The sequence below is a fragment of the Athene noctua genome, chromosome Z (genome assembly GCF_965140245.1).
Source record: "Athene noctua chromosome Z, bAthNoc1.hap1.1, whole genome shotgun sequence".
NCBI classification, from domain to species: Eukaryota; Metazoa; Chordata; class Aves; order Strigiformes; family Strigidae; genus Athene; species Athene noctua.
In genome coordinates this window covers 20,847,624-20,866,123 of record NC_134077.1, presented here as the reverse complement: position 1 = coordinate 20,866,123, position 18,500 = coordinate 20,847,624, and the positions used below count along the sequence as shown (strand labels likewise).

The 18,500-nt window shown below is 41.7% G+C and overlaps 1 protein-coding gene across 4 annotated transcripts in view; it reads right to left on the bottom strand.

Annotated features, from left to right (window-relative positions):
* The window catches only part of MAP3K1 (mitogen-activated protein kinase kinase kinase 1), a 62,869-nt gene extending 45,342 nt beyond the window's left edge, over window positions 1-17,527 (bottom strand). The window contains exon 1 of one of the 4 annotated variants that reach the window (XM_074932242.1): window positions 17,312-17,527. In XM_074932242.1, coding sequence (XP_074788343.1) covers window positions 17,312-17,319 — 8 coding nt within the window. In that variant the 5' untranslated portion in view covers window positions 17,320-17,527. Of the gene's footprint in view, window positions 1-11,551; window positions 11,634-16,119; window positions 16,634-17,311 lie in introns of those variants that run through there. The other 3 variants (XM_074932244.1, XM_074932240.1, XM_074932243.1) reach the window with 3 other exon arrangements.
* Window positions 17,528-18,500: the final 973 nt, after the last annotated feature.

Sequence of the window (18,500 nt, the reverse complement as noted above, 5' to 3'; positions counted from 1 at the left end):
AGCAAGAAAACAACACTAAATCTGGAAGAAAAAAAAATGCAAACAAAAAAGTCTTGAAATGGTATCAGAGAAAGTTAAATCACTCCAGTATCTATATCCTCCCCACACTTCAAAAAACCCCAAACTCAACCTATACATTCTTTCCCTGCACTTTATTCCACATATTGAAGTATCTCACAAGTGTTACTTGTGCCAGCGGTAAGTGCCCAAGTTTGCTGGTAAACTCCTTGCTTATTAATAAGCAATGAAATAAAATTGAGACAGGAGGAGACTGAAACACTCTTTTTCCAGGAAGCACTGAAAATCAGACAGGACGATGATCTTTTGACACTATTTAGACATTTTTGTGAAGTAATTCCTGATATAGGCAATTATGCCATACTATTATAATTATTACACTATTCATCGTTTCTGTGAGCTGGAAGTCCACTACTCAGCAATATTTCACTTGTGAAACCAAACTATATGGCAGACCTGAAAGGCACATTACTCCTGCTGGGTCCGAAATTTTCCCAACTGACATTGACTATGTTACTGTCTAGGAGTAAAACAGATCTGCTTCAATTTTTTCTTCTTTCATTTGGAATGAAGCATTTCAAAGATTAAAGGTGTAAATACTAGATTGAATCTGTGAAATAAGTTTAAATTATAACTTCCATATTTGTTTCCCACTTTTTTAAACCATGAGTCTTTAAAAGTGGCTTCCAGATTTCTCACTTCATAGCAAATCCTGCATGGTGTTTTTATGCCTGTCTACCTAGGACACCTTTCTAACTCACATATAGAATGCAATGTAAATGGTTATCTGATGGAAAATTGCATACCAATCTGCAGGTTAAGATTTGTGCATCTGCAATGAAAGCAAACTGCATAATTCTGGAATTTCACCAATTTTAAAACCTTCATAAAATATCCCAGAACATAATAAAAATAAGTAATTTGCAGGACCTCCTTGACAGTAAACTCTATTCAAATATATTTCATAAGTTTAAGGGCGTTTTAACAACATATTATATCTAGACATGGGTGTAAATAAGGAAGAATGCGCTTTATTTTTTATGTTATGTTTGTAAGCATCTATATAATCTTGCACGTACAAGAACAGCTCTATTTAAATTAGCATTCCTTGGGTGTCTGTACTTTCAGGAAAAGAAAATCAGAAACCCACCTCCTAAAATCTAGTACAGAACCTAATTACAGAAATATTTTTTCTTAACTTTCAACCTGCTGTTAAGTGCAGTGAAGAACAACAGATGAAAAATACTTGAAACATGCATACAACAAAGGCAAACCCAGAAGACTAGGCCATAAATGACAATGCTGAATCAGCTCCAGAGTTTCAGTAAAGCCAAGACCTGCCTCTTTTCCTCTTCACATCCCACTGTTAGACACAAATCCCTACCACACAGACTACAAGTTTTGACATGGGCTGAGAAACCATCTTCCCTTGCAAAAGGCCCAATATCCTGATCATTTGCAAGTGTTGCCATTTGACTTTGGGACTAACATAGAGGAGAGTTCCTCAGTCACTTCACTGTAGTAAATTCACCAATTGAGATACTCTTTCTGCACTGAAGCTTTAACACGAATTTCTGAAACTAATGTATATATTCTTGCAGCAAGTTTTTACTTCAATTTATTACCAGTTTCTCAAGAAGATTGTCCAGTGCTTTTGAACACCAGGATGCCCTAAAATAAGAAAGGCACTAAGTGAATCTGTGCTTTCAAGTGTGTCTTAATCTGGTACCTGGAGCTTTTCCAATTCACTTTATTTCCGTGGTCTAAGGGAATGTTAAATTATCGTTGACTGAATCTTGCATTTCTGTTCAAAACCATCTTATAATTTCTTTATGCAGCAGCAGGTTGTGGTCCATTAAAATGACGACATTAAAAAGCCTTATTGATTTTCAATTTGGTAGATAAAAGCCAGCTAGTCTCCCTTGAAAAACATTTAACAAAAAGCACCTCAAGCAAGATATGTATTTTGAGAAAAGTAAGATTTTGGCATTATTATTCTCAGAAGATTCTTAACCACTTTCAACTTCAAATTAGTAATGCAAACAATGCTTAGTATTGTGCATTCAATCTAAAAAAGTCAGAATAAACCATATCGCTTTGAGCAAACTGGCTGATAAACATATTTTTCTGTTAATTTGTTCCCTCTACCAGCTTCAGAAAATGAGGGCATTATATTTCTGAAGGTGAAAGACCACCAGTGACTGATGTTCTGTATTGTTCCCTTCCCTGCCTTCACATTACAAATGCTTCCCAAATCATACGGAAGTATCCATAGGATCAATTTGTTTTTCTAAAAAAAATACCAAGCCTCCCAAAGCTGTTACCAAATTCAGGCTTCACATTTAAGTAACTTATTCTATATTTCAGCTGCTTTTAAAATCCAACTTTCACTTTCTGCATAAGTAATTCTAATCAAGGAGGGCACAGTAAAGAAAAAAGAACAGATGCATTCACCTCCAGAAAACATATAAATATGAACAAGAGAGATTCAGAACTATTAAATGAAAAGGAAATTCAAATAACTTGAGTGGGTTCTTTTTTATGAACATTCAGACAGAAGTATATCAATCTAGAAAGCAGCAGTAGAAGACAAGAATGTGTTTTAAGACTCCAATAATAGAAAAAACCCAGTGAACAAGCAATATGACAGTTACTTAGAAAGAAAGCCTAATAATGAGGAAAATGAAACTACAATGAATGATGGTCCAACTGGATATGAAAAAAAATGGAGTTGCTAGCTAGTAGCTTCAGTATGGCTTATGACCTATTCAAGTACCAGCATGTACTTAAGGCACAGGTGAGGCTCAATTCACCTAACCCTTTTTTTATTTTTGATGAGCATAACTCATTTCTGCTTGAACTGATTTCTGTAATCTCTGTACACTCAATTAGGCTGAAGTATCTTCACACTGTAAAAATCTAAACTTGCACTGCTCAAGTGTGTCTATCTTTGTGCCTTTATTTTTTTTCTTTCTTCTGAAGTTATTAGTTGCTCACTTCTTGCACTAGACTTACTAGACCAACCTACAATTTTTAAACTGACCTAATTTATTTGCAAGCAGTCATAACTGTCTTACTCAAAATTAAGTGAAATGAAAATGAAGAGGAAATTATCTTCAAGAACATTTATTCTTATTTGGAAAGATCAAATTGTCAAATACGCCTTATAAAGCTTTCATCCAAAGTTTCACAGGTGTTTTTTACAGAAACAGTCATAAGTGAAATCTCAATAATTTGCATGTCATCCACACTTCCACAATCTGTTAGAGGATATAAAAATCAGTAGTAACATAAAGCAGAGTTGTTGTGGTTTGGGTTGTTTTTTTGGTTTTTTTTTTTTTTTTTTTGGGGGGGGGGGGGGGTTAAGCAACACATTTAAAGATAATAAACATAAAACACACAAACTAGGACAGTGACCTGAAGCAGTAACACCTACTCTGTAGTGAATAGTCATAAAAATGTGGAAAATAAGAGCACAAGGTTTCACTGAGCAAACTTAAGGGAAATTACTCTTCTTGTTACAGAGGAAATATCTTTCACCCAAGGAAATCACTAGCAACTGAATCTGAAGTAATTCTCTGTGGTGCTACCAAGAAAGCTTTTACCCATCAGCTGTGTTTCAGCATATAAAAGGATAAAGAAGCAACAAATTAAACAGGTGATTGCAAAGCCGTCTGACCGACATGACAGCTCTACTATTTTATAGTTCCATTTGTGACCACCCTGCTGTGTTATGACTCCTCTGAATGGACTTTCAACCTTAGTAAAAAACAACTTACGTTAACATGACATAGGAAATCTATCCCAGAATTTCTGAGTCATAATCCAATTTCATTTTCTCTACTTTGTTAACTCAATGTAAGTTTTACTTTGAAAGAAAGAAAAAAAGTGGGGAAAAAATCCACACTATGTACAACTTTAGAAGGTGCTCTATTTTAATAGCATTGACACATATTAAGAGATTACAAAAGGAATCTTATGTTGAATCAATGAGTGATGAGATGTCTTACAAGTTTAACTAGAGTCACTGTAACACATTTGCAATAAGTTGATTTTAAGGTCAATGAAAAACATACTATTCTGAAAAAACCTTTACAAGACAAATGTCTAAGAAAAGAAGATGTAAAAAGCATTTGTTCTAACACACAATAAGTTCCTTATTAAATTTTAATAAAATATTCAAAGATTGAGCAAACATTTGTCATCACTAGATATGTCAGATTCATTTTACTTTTTACCATGAGGACTTGTATCACAGTAGCCTGTCAAAAACGGGAAAGTAACTGAGAATGCAGTCTCACTTTAAACAGTTAAGTGCTTTTCAAATCACTATGAAACTACATCACATCTATAAAAGATCAGAAATAAAAACTAGTTTCCAGGACACACTGGTGGAACGTCTATATGTCAAACAAGTCATGCCCTTGTGTCTTACTAATGGACTGTTTATGGAAATACTTTTCTCAACAAGTTAATCTTATACTAGGTACTGGAAGTAACGTGGCTGTTAACTAGAAGCTAAAGACTGATGTCACCCATTGAATTAATTGCTACACTAAACTGACAGTCCATGCAGATTTTGGAAGATGCACCTTTGAAATAGAGTTGGAACAAGGCTGACTCCAGCCTGGACTGCACAGGACCAGTGAAGAACACACTGACACATAATCCTGTCCTGGAAAGCTAAAGGTATTTGCATAGTCAGCTTCAATCATATGTCTAACAACAAATACTACATGAGCATTCATATACAAGACTCAAACTGTATCTCTCTGAACATGGCAAACAGGGAACGTCACCACTCTCAGAAGATAGCCTTCCCATCTACTAGCTTAACATGTCTGGGTTAAGCATTAGCCAGTCAGCCATGCATCTACACAGTCAGAAGCAAGCTGCTGTACAAATATGCAATAGCACAGTTCTCAATTCTTATACCCTGACTGCCCAGTTGAAGCTTCTCAATAACTAATCTCAATGACTAATCAGTTACACTGAAAGAGTTAAACATTTTAAATCTTGTAATTATAGATTTTAGTGACTGCAAATAAGTATACAGTAATGCAACAAATCCTTATCAAAAGTCGCCATGGTAAAAACCTAACTAACCACTTCCCTTGTTAGAGGCAGCTTTATCCCCTCCCAGTTATAAAAACATGCCATTTATTTGAACATGGAAAGGGAGTAACGCTGCTAGACCCACATTGTGTCATTTCCCATTTCCTTTTAGGTATCAAAAATGCAGACCTTGTCACAATAAGGCTCGGAAATGCAATGAAGCAGACATTGGGCCTTCAGGGGAGCGAGACGTTGGTTCTTTAAAGTGGACTTAGGGGAGAAAAAGAGCAAGTTCTACATAGTACTTTTTAATTTTTCAAAAGTGATTATAAAGAAACCTGAGCAAAGATTGGATAGACTCTTACTGACAAATGCCAAAGCCTTGCCCAATTATAACCACAATAAAAACTTTGCATTTATGCTTACACACTAATAATTTGTGGTTTCAAGCAAATAAAAATAGTTTAAAAAATTCTTTAGGGCAAAATCCAGGACTGCTTTGTGCCTCCACAAAATCATAGATTTATTTGTCAACATATTTGCTACACAAGAAAGTGTTTTGAAATCCAGAGGCATCAGTGTCTCCTCCCCAGCGATTAACTGAAAATACTTAAAGGAAAAAAGAGCCTGTCCTTAAGGTACCAGTTCCCATAACACAAGCTGTGTTCTCCCCACAGAGGGGAGACAGAGCACAGCTGGTCCCTACTAGTATAACCAGTAGAGCTCTTCTGCATAGATGACATTTCACAGACATGGAAATGCTGCAGCTGCATAAATCAAGTCTTCCATTTGTTTCTGACTTTGTTCCAATCCAGTTTGCCTACTTACTAGTTGTGTAAATCAGGGAGATGTGTAGCCCTTTAGGCTTTACAATCAGAGAAACTTAATGTACATTTTGTACCAGTGGTAACCAGAGAAGGTAAATTTGTTCAGTACTCTTTCCCTTACAAACATTAATTGGAGCAGACCTGAACTGTTTCCCAGTAAGCCATACACAGAAAACTAAGTATTTTTTCCAAATCTTATGGCTCCTTAAGTATAGCTATTTATAGTTAAAAAGGTCCTAGGTATATTAAATACAAAAAGGAAAAAATCATATTCTTTCTTCTGGCAACTTTCACTGTTACATTCTTTGAATCAGGGTTTCAATCATTATGAACTCACCATTTTTAGGTATTTCAAAAATCAGCACATACCAAAACACTATCAGCATGGCCTAGGCAGAAGCATCCTAAGACTGCTAAACATAATTAAACTGAAATACACATTTATATGTGGAGATTCTGTTAGAACCAGGAGGCCTCACAGATTGTAACACATACTACACTACCAGATCTTGCATTGGTTTTTTCTACAAGCTCTGTAGGCACCTGCTGCCTGAAGCATTAGAGAGACCTTATGAGTCCCATATCACGATTAATGTAGCTGAGGGCCACAAGACACACAGCACTTACCTAGTCATTGGGAGTATAACAGGCAAGTGCTAGCATCACCCTTTTACTAGTAGCTTGACAGAGTTGATGAGCAGAGAAGCTCCACTCAGAACCCTGCAAGAATCACACAACTCCAAGGTGGGCATAATTGTAATTTGTGTCCCAGTTTTCCTCTGAATTGAGGTTCATGTTTTGAACAAAACCCTGATTACATACGTTGTACCTACTCAGTGATAAATCTTGTTTTATTTCAGCCTAAGGCACCAATACCACAAATGGGATAGATACACAAGAAGAGAACACTTGCTCACAAAGAATACCAATAAAGCCTGTAAGGCTCCACCACTGCATAAGTGTTCTACTACAGGCTCACTTACAAGATTAAAACCTGTATTTTTGTCTAAGTCCTAGCTATTTATGGTTATTTAGGTCTCAACTACTTATGCACATGTGAGTACTTTAAAGGCAGTAGAAACACCCATAGAGCTAAGTTGCTGCTTGGAAAGAAATACTTCTGAAAAAAAATTGTCAGTTCAGAGACGGAGACTCATTCTGATGAAGCTCCTGAAGATGTCTATGTGGTAGAAGCTGGCAGATCTCCTACCAGTTCCCCTTGCTAGCTCCTCAGCAGTCCACCCTGTGGGCTGAAGGGAAGCCAAAAGCCTAAAAGTTCTGGCTGTGCTCTTTCCTGCAGTCTTGATTCCCAGGGTCTAGAAGTGGCCTGCCCTGGCACTGGACCTATATTGCCATTTGCATTCAATTTTAAAACACAGGAAAGTAATTCATACACAGCTGATTTCAAAATGCCAAAGCAATTGTCCTTCCCCACTTGGCTTTGCTGGGCATCCTCACTAGTGGCAGAATGATACAACACTGCCACAAACATGCAGCTCAGAGCAGATCAAAACAAGCAAATATCAGAGCATACTAATTTTCTGCTGAGCTACTAAGGGGAATTATATACTTTGGCCTATTTACCAGGACAAGATAGTTTACCATTGTACCTGAACATGTTGGAACTTAACCACATGCTTAAAAGTCAAAACTGAATATACAATAGCACTGGTCCTCTTAATATATGTACATGTAACTTTCTAAAGAGCTAATCTATACTTCAAAATTTCCAAAGTTAGTAACAATTTCAAGACCAAGTATAATTATACTCCAAACGAGTTTAGAAAGATGAACATTAAACAGTTTCATTAGTTTAATATCATAAATTACAGAAATTAGGGGATAGATTTGATTAAAGACAAAACCTTTCTGAGAAATGCCAGAGTTTTCACAAAGGCTTGTGATGTTATTAGTAAACTTATATAAACTATCCCAAGAGCAACAGTCAAGGATAGTTACTGACCCTGATGTATCTGGTAGAGACAGTAAACATTTGAATGAGATGTCATCAAGACCTTTCTCATGGACATCTCATAGGGCAACCTTCAGCTCAAAGCCATCCAACATTTTTTTTGTTTTTTCCTTCAGAAAGGGAAGTCCAGCTTCTACTGTAGGGAAGAAACAGAATTTGTAGGAGAGTCTGTAGACCACAGTCTGCAAATCCTGACTTCTATTGTAGACAGAAAAAAACTTGGCCTGAAATTATGAGCACCCTAGGTACAAGGAAACACTTCACACGCTGATTTTTTCTGATTTTCTGCTTTCTAACCCTTTCCTCCACGTTTTCCATTCCCAAGAGTTACTTGGATCCATCTGGCTTTGCAGTACCTAACCAAGGTAGAAGTTATCTTTTTAAGAATTGAATCCTTCACTACCAACAATATAGTTGAAATGAGTGACGAAAGTAATGATTTTGAATGGAGGCATACTGACCTGAATCAGCAGCTGAAAGCAATGGTCAGGCATTACACCACAGTAACCCACTACAGCAATTCTAAATTGCCCTGTATCACCTATGTCAATTGTTAATATTTTTCCTCACTCAGCTTGCTGAGCATATCAGCGTATGTTGGTTTACAGTACTGAACACATCCTTACATAAAAGCACCTTACAGCTTTGCACAGATGCAAGACATCTTAGTTTAATCCAAAACATTTTATTACTCAGTTCCCTGATGGGGATTACCTGCCTGCTTCCCACCAAAAAAATGCAGTCTGTCAGTCTGCATTTCAATTTTCACAGTGAGCGAAACCAATAAGATCAGTCATCCAATACTTTCTGTATCAGTTTGGCACAGTGTACTTCTAAAATGACAACCCTAAAGACCATCTGCATTGCTCTCTGCCAGAGATCTGCATGGCTTAAGGAGTTTCATTTCATGCCTTCTCGTACAAAAGGCTAGGGTGGGGAAGGAGCTCCTTCTCTTTCCTCTTCCTGCAGTACTGGCTTAAAACAAATACAGAAAACAATCTGCATGTCTTTAAGACCTCTTCCCCACATACCCCTGCTCTTCCTCCCAAGGGCCTCTGAGAGGGATAAGAAACATGCAGTTGCAACTCATAGTAAATTCTTGTCAGGAGAAGAAACGGGAGCTCTCAGTTAATTTTAAGATGATGTTTGAAGAAGGTGTTAACAAACCTGTGTGGAACAGAACATACCAGTGCAGGAGATCCTGGACATAACTGGAGGTTCAAAGAGAAAGCTAGTTCTGTTGGTTACAGTCATCTTGCCAGAAGCCACCACTGCAGGACAGCCAGTGAGCCTGGCTGCCTTTGCTAGGCAGCATAAAACTAGTTTCCACATCTACCACGGAAAACACACTAGAAACCCTGGTGCCCTGGTGCTTCCTGCAAGCTGGGGCATCCAATGTGCCTGCAGAGATGAAGAAATCTACTGTAGTGAGCCATTCATTACAAATTAAATGCTGAACTTTGTTAAAAACCCAACAAATTAATCTCTGTTCTGTATTTATAGAAGAGCTCATTTTCTGGAACTATATGCAGACATTACTGAAATAACTTTAAAATAAACCTGTGCATACTAATACACTTTTAAGAAAAACTCCATCCAGCTTCCATCCATTTAAAACCAGCTGCTTACGTTTCCATTTCAAGTCTGAACTGCCTAAGACCTTTATACAACTATAGGAGTTGTCACTTATGTTTTATTTATATGAGTAATCCAACAAAATTAACAGGCAATACAGATACTTAACATGGAAGATCCTTTCCAAATTTTTAAGAACACATTAGCACTGTTTTAGTGAGCTTCAATGCTAGTCACAACTGCAGTATTTTCTTACATTAAGCAAACATGTCTTTAGTCATAGGCTAAGCATCTGTAGAGACATTTACTTTAGTAAAATAAGAAAAAATTCATATGTGTTTTATGGGAACATTTAAGATACTGATTATATATGTGGTGGCAACGTTAACACTTGCAACAAAAGAAAGAAAATTGAAAGGAATATTAGTACCATACCTGGCAACTCCACAGTCTAAAAACATCAAAGAAGTAAAAATAAGAGTGCAAAATATTGATAAACTGAGAAAACTGTCACTGACTATACATGGAATTTCAAACTACATAGTCAGCAACTATAAATTAAGGTACTCTCATAATTTAAAGCAATTAAAATATTGTCTTAACCACAGCAATAAAGAAACACTTGCCTGCTAGAGTGTATTAATCTGACGAGCTCAACAAACTCTAGATGAACAGCAAACTGGAGGTCACTGCAAGTTTCACCACACATTCCAGATATTCGCATTCCGTATGCCTCTCCAGATGCATAACAGTTAAATATTACCTGAAGGTAATGGGGAGACCCTATTATCCCCTGAGCTTTTAAGCTTCCCTTTTAAAGAAGATGAAAAATTACCAAAATAAAATTATGCAGGCATTTATTGGCAGTAGAATGGGAGGTAACACTGACAATTTGTTTTACAAAACAAAAATGTTTCTCAAATTGGTATTACTGCAAATTCTTTTTTTTTTTCCTTTAACATTTAAAGCCCTTTCAGCATCTGAAAGAAACAATCCTGAAGATACAAGCATGACAGTCATACAGGAAATATAAAAAAATCCTCAGAGTGTAAGAGGGTATTTTGAGAGAAATAACGAGTGAAATGAAATGCACATCCACGGGTCAAAACAAAGAGTATTAGTTGCATACCTTTGAGGGTTAACTACCAGCTCACAAAAGGACCCGATCATCATGGCTGACAGTTGAGCAAAGATTCATTTCAGTTTGCTCAAAAGCAAGATGACTGGATGCTCAAGAAGAGGACAGAAAAGAGCTCAGAAAACAAGACATCAGATGTAGTCAGACGTGTGGTCTAGAAGACGCAACTCTTTTTCCAGCACACTACTCCCACCTACCACAGTGACCCTGGGTAAGTTATTCCAAGGAACTGCAGTATCAACAACAGTGTGAAATCTATCGATAAGAAATACTAAGGAAGAATTGAAGTCACCTGGCACAGTAAGTGTATTAGTAGCCATTCCACTACAAATCAGACTATTAGGACAAGAGAGATGAGAACAAACAGTATTATATTTCCATGAATTATGTGAATAGTTTATACTTCAAGGACACAAAAGAAGTATATGGAGACAGTGTGAAACAAAGGTAGACTGACTGGAATTGCAGTTTAATCTCATCACAGATTAAATTTAGAATGTCATCGAGTTTAAGAATAGGAAAAAAAAACCACTTTTTGCAAACACCTTTAAATCCTTAGTCATCAGATGCTGAGCACTACCAAAGAACTGGACATTTCTGAGCAAAACTGAGAGGGAGTGATGGCTCTATCAGCTTTTATTAAGACAATTTGAAAAGGCTTTTATTAAATTTGAAAAGTACTTCATCAGTTTCCAGACAGAAGGTAAACAATTCTCTATTTCAAATGAGTCTTAAGTATCAAGTAAATAGAGTTGCTGTTTTTCTGTTTTTTTCAGGACATTTTCCAGCCAAGATTCAACAAAACTGATCTTTAAAAAAGAGAAAAAAGTCACACACATAAAAAATCCCCCCACAAAAAAACATCACCCAACCAAAACCAAAAAAACTCCAAAGCCAAGAAACAAACAAAAAACCCCAAAGCCCCAAACATATCTTACAGGAAAAAAAATAATCAAGACTATTCACCGCCGAGCAGGATTCTCCCGTTCTGCAGTGTGGTGAGGCAGGAAATCAGAAGCGTCCAGCAGGCAACACACTCAGCCTCCGGGTAAAGATAAAAAAAAAGAGGGTAGCAATAGAAAGCAACTTTGTACTTAACTACGTTCTCCTAGTCACCTAGACAAGTAATGAAGTCCTGTTAAAGGCTTTCTATCCACTTTGCCTCAAGCGAAAGAATGAACTGTAATTCTAGAGCTTTAAGTAAGAGCAGAGCAGATAAAAAGTAAAATAAGACAACCCTTGCGTCTTTGTAGAGAATCCTCAGAGAACACTGAGATTAGCATTAGAAACTCAGAACTCAAAACAGATACCTTCTCTTATCACCACTGCTGCTGAAAACTAGCTTTGCCAGTTTAAAGAACAACTACGTGGCAACGTATAATTTCTATTTTAAACAAGCTTAAGCTAAGTTTCATCAATACTGGAAGCCAGCGAAAGCCAACAGAAGCATTCCCACAGTCACCCCACCCCCCCAGCCACTTGTTTCCACTCCTGCCTCATCCTCCCCTGCACCAGGATAAACTTTTGCACAGCTACCTTTCTTTACTCCAAACGACAACAAATGCATTAGCATACTAAAAGATCCCATGAAGTTCAAATCCATCATAGAGAAGGAAAAACTGATGTTCGAATCTTGTACTCCACGTGTTTGACGTTTGGGTAAGGCACAATTGCACACAGGTATTGCACTGAGCAGTACTGAGACTACTGAATGACAGTGGAGACCAAACCTTTAGTATTACTAAATCCAACGAGACAGAAAGCTCCAGATTAGTTAGCTACAATCTATTTACTTTGCATAGGAACAAAGAAACTGCCATACGAGATCAGACCATTTAAGCAGAACCCTACCACTTGCAATAACTAAGAGTGATAAAAATCAGACACAGTAGAGGGTGACCCTCTTCCAAAAGTACTCTCAAGCCACAGAGCACAGAATCGGTGGGAAGTGAATTTTCTCTCAGTACAGTACTACTCTCTACAGCTCAAACTGGAAGCAGAAAATCTGGTGGCTTATTTAAACAGCCAGTTAAAAATATCCAGCATTGTGCACTTGGTTAAAACATATAAAATTGTATTTTACCTTAGCTAAGAAGAGCCAATGTCAATAATAAGCTATCTTTTTTTACCTTAGCTACATTTTGACAACATGAACAGAGAAAGTTACCATCATTTGAGTGAAGGAAAAAAAAGCGCAAGTTTTTGGCCACACACACTGTGCTTTCACTGTATGGGCTCTCCCTCTGTTCCCACTCCACTGCCCAGTCTAGTGCTCTGTTAAAACATTTTATGCCTTCCTTTGAAAGTCAAAGGTGCTAGAAATTGATAAGCAGAGCTGAAACTGATGAGCTTTTACTAGTACGCTTGTACATACAATCAAAACTCCAATCTCACAGTGTGTCTTTGGTGTCTCTAGCAGGCCTAAAACGGCAACTGCAGAAAATACAGTATAAATATCTACAAAGGTTGTCCTGCAGCTTAACTATCTGATCTATGCCATATCTAGCATATACATTTTCAAATTCAAACAATTTTCAGACAAGCCACATAGTAAGTACATAGTTACTGTATGCAGAAGAGAAATTACAGCATTTATTGCTTTTCATGTTTCTTAAAACACGGTTATGGTAGTATAACTAATCCTATATTTGGGCATGTAATAAGTCACCTACATCAATTTCAGACACAAATAAAGATCACTTAATGGGTCTGAACGTTTTAAAGGAACACTGTTAAGGTCACAGCAAAGGAACTACATTTCATCTTCATGAATTTACCTCGTTACAATAAATCATATGGTAGTTACTATTGAACTCTGTTTGGATCTTTTTATATAAACCAAGTCAATACACTGACAGTATAGATATGGGATAAGAGATCTGAAGTGCTTTATGTTGCAGCTGCATTTCCTAGTAAAACAACTCCCTCCTCCTCGTGATATAAAAAGCTTGCAACGTTCACAGCTTTTAGTGAAAATATTTCCTCTACTGCTGTGACAAGCAGAATGCTTGAGAGACTAAAGAAAAAAAGGTAATATTTATATTTAGGACTTAAGAGCAGAGGCACTTTCCCTTCTCAGCTTCATTCTGAGGCTCATGCAGGTCTCCCAGCATAAACAGAAAACCTATTTTAAAAAAAAAGTAACTGTAATACCAGAGAGACTGATAGGGGGACTTTGGAGCAAGCCCAGTATCTTTTAACTAACAGTAGATCCTCACAGGGAAGTACAACTACTGTATTTAAAAACAAACCAGAATACATTATTTAGATTATGTCCTTCAGTTTGCCTCTTGATAGATGTGTGGGCAACAGCTGCATGCACAAATGTAATGTGTGATACGCCGTTACTCACAAATTAACCTCCCTCCTTTGGCTAGAACAAGTCAATTAATATTATTTTAAGGGCAGAAAGATGTTCCAAATTCTTGATATGGCCTAACAAATTAGTACTTTATCTAACATCTGTTTACTGGTAACACAACATAGAGAATTAGTGAGATATTTCTGAATTTCTGAAGAACAATCATTATTAATGTTGCCATGTATTTTCAACTGTATTTATGATAAATTCAAAGTAGACCATCTCACTAAAATACTAAAGAGAAAGGCACGTGGCATTTAGTATTTTCTATGATTTGTTAACTAGTCAAATGACAAAGAGCATTTAGGAAAAGGGTTTTAACTTGTACAGAGACTTAAAACACTGACTTGTCCAAATGCAGGTACTTTAAGCAAAACTCCATGTGAAAGGAAAAAATTCCACAGCTGCTCTGTCATTGCTGCCGTGGGACTGACCAGCACAGAGGGACTCCATGTTTCAGCATAGATATACTGACCTTCCTTAACCTCTAATATCAAGCCTAACTCCCACTAGCTATCACGATAAGACTCGAAGTTGCTTTAAACATGTTGTGACAGTGATTATTTTCCTTGATAGCCATGAAATTTTTTACAATCATATTATGAGATACGGTATATTATAATTTCATTACTTGATAGCAACAAAAGACAAGGTAATTTCTAAAATTCATACACTATCCCCCCCCCCCCCAACACTGAAGATTTCCCACTAATCCTTCCGTAAGCACACAGGCATTTCTTATCTGTTACAACCACACCATATTAAGTATTTTACACTGCCTTAGAAATATACCAAAATCTGAATCACTGAGAATATAAACAGGACATTGGTCTAGAAAACAGTTATTATAGTAGTCCCAAGATAACTCAACCTTTAAAAAATACACTCGAAGTTTAACTGACATAACTGAAAAGAATACAAGAGTCATGTGTCCAACCTGAAACTAGATTTCTTATGAGGTTTAAATAATTAGCCAGACAAACTGTAAGGCAGCATTAAAACAGGTCCTCAGTCCTTAAACTACACACTCCACATCATATATGGATTTCTTGTAAGGTTTTATGACATTGTCAACTTCACATCAGAATTATACTGTCACTACGGCAGTGCCTTCACACACACAGACCAGTTAGTCCTAGCAAGGTTAAAGCTGGAATGTGCTCTGAAGTACTTAAACTGCTTCACCACCAGCATGAGTTTGCTTTCATCCTGAATACTTCTACGCATGTCGAACAGGCAGAATATGGGCAGCTCTATAAAAACATAAGAAAATGGATTTATCAAATAATGCATACAGAAGGCAAATATGAACTAAAAACACCTGGGCACTAAATTAAACCACTGACAGGTATCACCTAGACTACACCACCACAAAATTACTTTCTCTTGGGAAAAGAGAGAGGGCATTATGTTTGAAAGCCTTCCTCACCTTACTAAGAAATAAAACAGTTTTGCAACATCACGATGCTGTAAACTGAATTAGACTTCGGAGAAGTCCTTTAAAAAAAAGAAAAAAGACTCAGCAAACTGCTAGGAGAGCGCGGGGGGCGGTCAGGTGCTCGGCAGGCGCCCGAAGCAGCAGCACGGCCGCCGCCTGAAGGGCAGAGCTGCGGCATCCCGGGGGCTCCGCTCGCCCCGAGCCCCGGCGGCTGACACACCCGGCCCCGGCCGCGGCCCCGCCACCACCCCAGGCTCACACTTCAAAGCCTTTCGGCACTGCGGCAGAAGTCAAACACAAAAGCACCCCCACAAACACGCCCGCCGCCTCCCAGGCTGGGCTCCCGCGCTCCTCCGGCGCCGGCTACCGGGCCCCGCGCCGCTGACAGCTGCGGACGGCGGGGCGGCCCGGCGGCCACCCCTCGTCTCGCCTCCCCTCCCTCACCGTCGTACCAGGTGCCCCCGCGCCGCGGGGGAAGGCGCCGGGCGAGGGCTGTCCGCCGCGCCCCAGCCCTGCGCTCCCTCCCGCGGCAGCTCCCGCCGCCCCCGCATCCGCTGCCGGCCCGCGGCCAGGCGGCGGCCGGGCGCCCGGGGACGGGGGGGGTGGGGGGGTGGGGACGGGACACCCGGGGCGCCGCAGCGCACCCGGAGCCCTTCCCGCGGGAACAGCCCCGCCGCTGTCACCCGCCGCCGCCCGGGGCCGAGCCCTGCCCATCCACCCCCGGCGCCCCCTCACCTCGCGGGGGGGGACGGCTCCATCCTCCGCCCCGTGGCGGGGTCGGTCCCCGCAGGGCTCCCCACCGGCAGCGGCTCCAGGAGCTCGGCGCAGCGGCTGGGGGAGGCAGTCGGGCTGGCGGGGCTGGAGCGCGGCGGCCCGTGCAAGTAGTGGAGCAGCAACGTCTCGGGGGGCTCCGGCGAGGAGGACGAGGAGGAGGAGGAGGCGGCGGCCGGGGCGGCGGCGAGGAAGAGGGGCGCCTCGGGCAGCCGGTCCAGCTCCACGCTCCGCACTTTGCGCAGCTGCTTCCGCCTCCAGTCGGAGCGCTGCTCCCGGCAGCCGCCGCCCGCCTCCCGCGGGAGCCCCCCGCCGCTCCCCGCGACGCTCCCCGCGACCGCGCCGCCCTTCAAGCTCCCGCAGGCGGCGGCGGCGGCGGCCGCCTCCCCGCCGCTGCCCGAGGAGAGTCCCGACGACGAGGTGCGATTCCCCGCCGCCGCCGCCATTTTCTCTGGCGGGTCACATCGGGCTCCCGAGGACCGGGGGGGGAGACAGCGCTCCGACCCGCTGCGGAAACTGCGCTGCCTGCGCAAACGGCGTAGGGAGGGGGGCGGGACGCGGGTGCGGATTGGTGGCGACGGGCGGAGCGGGGCGGGGCAGCCGCCGGTAGGTGCAGCCGCCGGTAGGTGCAGCGGGGCGGGGCCTCGCGGCGCCCCGCCCCGCCCGCCCCCGCGCAGGTGTTGGCCGTCGGAGGGAGCCGCGCCCGCTGCCGCGCGCCACGCCCGCTCGTCAGGGGCAGGGCCCAGCCCGCGCCCGCGGACCGGCGGGACGGGGACGGGCCGCGCCGCGCCCGAGAGCCGTCGGAGGCGCCGGGCGGGGAGGACGTGCCCGCCCCCACGCGGCCCTTCCCACGTGTGGGAGAACGGCGGGGGCTTCGGCGGCCCCGGGGCGGGGGGCGGCGGCGCGGGCCAGCTGCCCTGTGGGGGGCTGAGGCGCGGGGAAGCTCTTCCCGAAACTCGGGGCCGGCTCCGGGCGGCGCCGCGCCCCGGCTTGCCGCGCCCCGCCTGTGTGCGCCCCCTCCCCAGCGCCCCCGCAGCCTCCCCAGGCGACGCCGTCCCCGGGAGCCGGCCGAGAGGCGAGGAGGTAGTAGAATGCCTGCCGGGCCCTGCTGCGCCGCGGCGGCCCGACGGGAAATCGCTGCTGTGCCCGAGCTTACCTGCTCATTCCTCTGCGGGGCCAACACGAAATTCAGTGCGCATCCTTGCTTGCACCCTTCCGCGTACTTCTCTGGGCTGCCCTCACTTGGCAGGCGCCGCTTCACCCGGCCTCAGATATTTTTCCATCTCTGTAGCTGCCTAGAAGCGTTAATGTTTCGTGGGACCACGCTCGTTTTCCCACGCGTGTACGTGTGCACATCTAGTTCAGACGATAGCTTGCCACAGAACACCTACCGCTGCCGCTGTTTCCCAACAGACTGGGAGAGAGAAGAAAAACAGGAGACTCATCACATGACCCGAACCTTGGGGAGGTCCAAAGTAAAATTTTCTCTTGGTCTAGATTTCCACTCGACCTCAGTTGGGTGGTTTTGCTTTCAACTTCCGAGCTGCGGAAAGGGAACTTGAAATTTTGCAAGAACAAAACTGCTGTCAGAAAGTTGCTGTTTTGCTGCCGTTAAACAAGCCTACCCGTTTGAATGCTGGCTTAATCTGAGGTGAGGAAAGGAAAACTAAATGTCATACTGCGTAACAGGTTGTTTTCAGGACGGTGTAATTTTAGATACAGTAGAAGTCACTGAAGTCAAAGCACTTTTCTTTAGCTGAATATCTTATTCCTCAGAATTTGTTATTCCCCAAGTGTAACATTAACTAAGCACCTTGGCAGTAATTATTAGTCTGGCCACTTTGCTGAGATCACTGCTTTGATCCCAAGCACTTGTTGACTGAGAAGTACCTCCTAACAAAAGCAGATTCTTTCTTTGCCTGACATATGTGATCAAATGCTGACCTAAATGTAGCGTCTTTGCTGAAGGGTGTGACGAGCAGATTAGAAGAGATCTTTCCCTCTAGACTTGCAAGAGCAAAAGCCTGAGGAGACTGTACTCCATGTAACTGCAGAATAGTATCAGTATGTGCACGGCCTCAAGGTCACACTGAGTGAATCACTTAGGTGGTCTGTCAAGATGCCATGCTGTAAGTACTCTCAGGAAGGTTTTTCAGTGAGGGGTGCTGTGCGAAAGTCTGTAGTGTTCGTTGTCATCTTGTAAATAGGGTACCTTTGGGATAAGCAGGTCATCTAAATATCTTCCTGTACAACTCGGGGATGTACATTTAAAGAGAAATTACTTCTGAATTTCACAAAGATAGAATCTGACACTTTTTTAAAGCCTCTACTATAAATTAGAGACA